This window comes from Halyomorpha halys, unplaced genomic scaffold (assembly GCF_000696795.3).
Source record: "Halyomorpha halys isolate HHAL.00 unplaced genomic scaffold, Hhal_1.1 Scaffold8639.1, whole genome shotgun sequence".
Taxonomy (NCBI): domain Eukaryota; kingdom Metazoa; phylum Arthropoda; class Insecta; order Hemiptera; family Pentatomidae; genus Halyomorpha; species Halyomorpha halys.
This window is the reverse complement of record NW_027104682.1, coordinates 1,291-6,917: the sequence shown is the minus strand read 5'-3', so window position 1 is coordinate 6,917 and position 5,627 is coordinate 1,291. Positions and strand designations below refer to the sequence as shown.

At 28.9% G+C, this 5,627-nt stretch overlaps 1 protein-coding gene across 1 annotated transcript; it reads left to right on the top strand.

Annotated features, from left to right (window-relative positions):
- Positions 1 to 53: 53 nt before the first annotated feature.
- Positions 54 to 5,407, top strand: LOC106692102 (TATA box-binding protein-associated factor RNA polymerase I subunit B; the record flags this gene model as incomplete). The annotated part of the gene is made up of 6 exons (XM_014438008.2): positions 54 to 234; positions 1,137 to 1,263; positions 2,926 to 3,124; positions 3,308 to 3,467; positions 4,231 to 4,346; positions 5,195 to 5,407. Coding segments are annotated over exons 1-6 (911 nt in total), but the record flags the coding sequence as incomplete, so codon positions are not given.
- Between the last annotated feature and the right edge of the window lie 220 nt (positions 5,408 to 5,627).

Sequence of the window (5,627 nt, the reverse complement as noted above, 5' to 3'; positions counted from 1 at the left end):
GAGACATCTAATCAAGTTGTTGGTGGAGCGCGATAATTGTCAAACTCACGTGTGCTTGGGAGGTTTTCTGAAGGTTACAGAGTGATTACTAATCACTGAGCATGTTAATTTTGGTTCATTTGGAATTTTTTTATTGAAATGTCTCAAAAACCTGCTTGTATCCAATGTGGTGGAACGGATTACGTTTTAGAGTCTGGGTTTTATTTCTGTTCCGAGTGTCAAGTCCAATCCCAGGTAAAGTTTTTGGATTGATTAGCTAGTGTAATAAGTGTTATTGAAAATTCTAAATACCCTTTACCTAGGTTTTCAATTCTTATTTAAAAACATCAGTTAACTTAACTAGTTGGACATTCTTCATTTAGTCTATATGTCTTTATATGAAGATATCAACACTTTTTTTATGTTTGATTGTGAATAAGTTTTTTCCTATATCAGAGAAATATATATATCCACTTTCTGGTCAATGTATCCACCTTTAAAGTTAATAATTATCTTGGGAGCATCTCAGATAAGTTCAGTTTTTATTGAAAATATTGATTTGTAACACCCATTTGGCAGAGAGGAATTTAAATTTTTAAATAAACTGAACTGTTTTTCTGTTTAAAACTATTATTTGTCAAGAAAATCTACACTTCAGAAGTGAATATATTAACTATTAAGTATAAATGAGTATAAAACTTCTCATTTAGTTTAGTAATCATAGCCTACACTTCTTGTATCACTTTAGTGGTGTTTTAAATTTGTGTTCTTTAATTATAGGCCCCAACTTGTTGGCTCCCCAAATTTTTAATATTGTACAAATTTACTCAGTTCTTTATTCCATTTAATTCAATTTTTCATAAAATTATTATAAGTCCCATCTTATAGCAGTGTGATTTCGAAAAAGCAAAAAACAATTGTCATATCTTTATCAATGGTTATTTCTTTATCTTGTATTTTTCTTCATATGTTGCCTAAAGCTTCCCATATTTTTTTTATTTGGATGAGACAACTAAAGACCACCACAAGACACTAAAAACTGTGACTAGGCTGCCACAAATAATTATTCCCTATCCCAGGTGGATATCCACAGGTTTTTCCACTGACCATCAGCAAAAAGTTAAATAACTTCATTTGGTTGATTTGTTTTATTTCAGGATATTAGAGAGGAAGTATATGATGATTATTGGCAAGGACAGAGAACAGGAAGAATATCGATTCCAGCACCTTCAAGCCAGGAAGTTGGTACTCAAGATTCTATACTTAAGCCATCAGTTGCTACAGGTATTATGTTTATTTCTTCTATGGTTTAATATTGAAAATAAATACTATACTCTAAAATGAACCAGAGGAAAAGGACACATAGGTCTTTTACTTGTTAGCCTTGAACATTCTTCTTTCTCCTTCTGCCCCTGTGTCCCCAACCAATACCTCCTAAAGTAGTCCCCAGACCTCTATGTGTCATGAAAGGCTTCCTTACCATTTCTACTGGATAGGGAGGTACATAATTATATGTATATATTTCAAGCTTGAAGAATACATTTTTGTAATTTTTATGTTTTAGTAAATTTTGTTTGTTGTTTGTAAATAAAATTTATAGGAGGCATTGTTCATAGAAAGTAATGGATGAAATTTGATAAAATTATTTCTGGACAATTTTCACATTAATCCCTAATGTTCCTCTAAATTTAGACAAAACTGGACGGACCATTTTCGAATTGTAGGTAGATGAGGAAAATATGTTTACGTATGCTAAAGAAAAAATAGTTGAAGGAATCTCTTAAATCAATAACATACCAACTCGGAGAATCCCTGAAACTTTCATTAAAATTGGTTTAACACTTAGATCAATCATGCTGAATACAAATGTGATTATAGAACAACTGACACAGGACCAAATTTGCTCCTTGGTGTCAGAAATGTAAAATTTCCTATTCTGACATCATAATTTTTTTTTTCATTTCCTGCATGAATACAAAGCTTTCCCACCTTTAGCTGTGATGAAGCACAAAAGTTATGTGATTTTTATTGAAGTTGTATGTTTATAAAATCAAATTTGCATATTCTGTTTAATGGATATAATTGTTTTTAGTTTAAATTTATTTACTAAACCATATTTTATAAAAGATTTTATTTTTTCATGAAATGACTGAAAAAAAATAGTTGGCTTCCTTCAGGATTAAAAATCGATAATTGTACAACATATTCATGCTTATTAGAAAGTTACTCGTTTTTGGTAGAATTCATGGGGTTTAGTAACGGTAATGATCCTTTGTATATCATAAATGTGCATACTGCATTAATAAATAAATGAATTTTATTTTTATTTAAAAAATTAATGCATATTTTCTTAATTGATTTTTTTATAAATTAAATTGATTTTTTTTTGGTGGAGCGTATGAAAAACACACCAATGTGGTACTAAAGGTTATTGAAAATAATATTAAAATATCATCGTATTATGACCACAACTGATCTCTGACATATTATTTTTTAATTACCATGCATTACCTTTTTGTTAGTTCTATGTATTTACAGGCATTTCACATATCATGATCTCAATTCCAAAACTTCCTAACTACAATGTAAACCATATTGATGGCTTACTTCATAGTAGAGCTAAATACATTTCCACTAACTTTAGGAAGAATAAAATTAAAGGTTCTCTCTTTTAGGAAAATTGCAACTTTCTTTTAGGAAATTTTTATACCTAAATCTGTTTATTAAAAAAAAAATAATTGAAAAATTGTAATTTTCCATAAAAAGAGAGACTTTTAATTGTATTTTTCCTAAAGTTAGCGGAAATGTACTTAGCTGTACTGTGAAGTAAGCCATTGATGTGTTTTAAAATTAGTGCTGCAATATATATAATACTAGTCCATAAAAGTAATTTAATAAACTATTATTATTATTTATTTCTTTTAATTATATATCAATTATTGCTAGATAAAAGTCTCACTTCATGGGAAGTGTTCAACGTTATTTTGAAAGGCCTGGTGGATGAACTAACCCTTCTTGGAGCACCAAAAGAGTTGAAGCTGATCGTTCTGCAGCTGTGGGCCACTTATCTGATGAAATCAGAAGCTGCATTTATATCAAAGCATATTGAAAAAAGGCCTCGCTTAGATTTAAATTTTCGCAAGAGGTTTGTAATCAGTATTATATTATAATTTGATGCGCATATAATATTGTTTATGAAGTAATGTATTTGAAATTGGTTTTGGATTCTGATGACTTTAACCTGAAAAACATCTTTTCTCTGGTCATCAATCTTAAATTTATTGCTCATTTTGCACAATTAATTTGCATTGTTTTATGTTTATTGCAGAGATGCTGAATTAATATATGGTACAGACAAAGAGTTAATAAGTGTATACAAGAAGCCTATATATCGGAAAAAAATTGAAAAATCATGTAGGTCCTCTGAGAAAGGATTATCTTCACATACCAATACAAGGATGGAACAATACAAACTCACAAAGAAAAGAGTAATTTATTTTAATTTGATAAATCTATTATTTATAAATTTTAATGTTTTTTGACAACTAAGCTCCTCTTTTTCAATAGTTGTGTGATATGAAATTTTTCTGATAACTCTTCAAGTCATTTTTTTTTTTTTTTATGATTAAATTGAACATTTGCATGGATTTTACTACATGTTTATTAATATTTTTATCATACTGAAGCCATCAGGTCATGCATAGTTTTCTTTTATGAACCTCCTCCATTTGGTGGCTTAATATAGTTAAAAGTGGGTTATTATTTTATTTTATACCAGATCAGCTTGGTATGGGCCTTACATGGTTGATATAACTGTTATAAAAAGTGGGTGAAAATGAAAATACTATCATATATGTATATATAGTTGACCGTAAAAATTGATATGTAAGAAGATAGTCAGGGTTGCGGTCAAAACAAATTTACAACTATTTATTTTCCGACGTTTCGCCCCACTTTGTAGGGCTTCATAAGTGCTAAAAAGATACAAAATGATAAGATACAATGATAAGAATAAAAATACAAAGATAAAATACAATGATAAGAATAAAAACAAGTAACAATGGCAAGAGTAAAAATTTCTAAATAAAAATATATAAAATATAAAGCTAAAAAAGTACAGGAGATGCACATAAAACAAAAACAATTCGGGGAAAGAAAGAAAGAAAATCTACTTGCCACAGTTTACTTAACTTTTCTTCCATTTGTTAGACTATATTTTTCACTCATCTAAATTGATTTTTATTGTTTTAGAATTTGCTTGTAAAAGCTGAATATGAGCGGTCTTCAGTTTCAAGTCAACCTTCAGAAATCACTCTTGAAAGTTTATCGGTGAAAAGTGTTTCTTCATCTTCTCAGAAAAGCTACAAGTATGATCTTTACTTTTTAAAATGTATCTAATTTCAATATCAATCAAATATTGATTAATAAATTCATGAAATTTCCTTTAAAGTTTGAGTGACTACTAATTGGGGAATTTGGGAATTGTGTATGGTCAGTAGGAAATTCACTGTAAATGTGTGGAAAAATTGTCAGGTGTTCTACAAGCTGTTGAAAAATCTATTTAAACCTATTTTTTCCAAGAATTTTAAAATGAGACCTGGTTGGGTTCAGTTCTAGTTATCTTTTGGATTTAAGGGTAAAATCTACAGATGGTTATTACTTCTCTTGTAACTAAAAAATAGCAAAAAAAAAAAATTAGTTATTGACTTTTTATGTCGATTATAAATGATGGCAATTGCTTATTTAAGTGATTGAAAATGATAGTTGCTAATAATAAGTGCTGATTATGAAAAGATGATTCTTGGTAATGAAAAGTTATGATAATTATTCAACAAAAATGTATTCATACAGACCAATATGAGACTGAAAAGTTGTAGGATCATCAAATATTCCCAACTCTTGAAAGTCCCATTTAAACAATGTAAAGTTTTATAATTAAAGTCGAAACAAAGCAAATCTAAATTTGTTTTTATTAATCCTTCTTTATTTATAAAACATAATAATACATTGAATATACTTATTATGTCTGGAGTGCACTGTAAATTTTTCACATACAAAGTTGTAATCCCTAATTAACTGCCAGAAACTTAAATCTTTTTTGCTCAATTTAAAAAAAAAAAGTATCACATATCAGGGAAATAGGGTGACACAAACAATATCAGAAAATTTTTGTTTTGTATTCATTATTTGTTATGGCGGCTAATGTTTTTTGCAGATTGAGGTACAATAAAAAAGCTAAAGTAGCTTTAAGCAGTATGTTGGATGCAGCTTCAGAAATAGATATTGACGCTAGGAGCTCTCTGCAGAAGAAAATATTTGGTCGAGAAGCCCAATCAATACAACATGTATCAATGTCAAAAGTACTTGCTATATTGAGGCTCGCTTTACTCATCTTAGATTCAGATATTCACTTGGGAGACATTTTAAGGTTAGTTATAACCAGAGCCTACATGTTTTTTGCCATGGCTTATTTAGTTTGCATACATTTTTTCAAAAGTTGATCAAATATTTTTACCAATTAGTGAACTCAGTTGCAATCAACCAGATTTTATTTTGTATATTGAAAATTAATTCATAATTGCTATGTGGATGATTCCACTGAAGTAAAAAAAATAACAAATAAAATTAAAAGCAATATCAGAGATGAA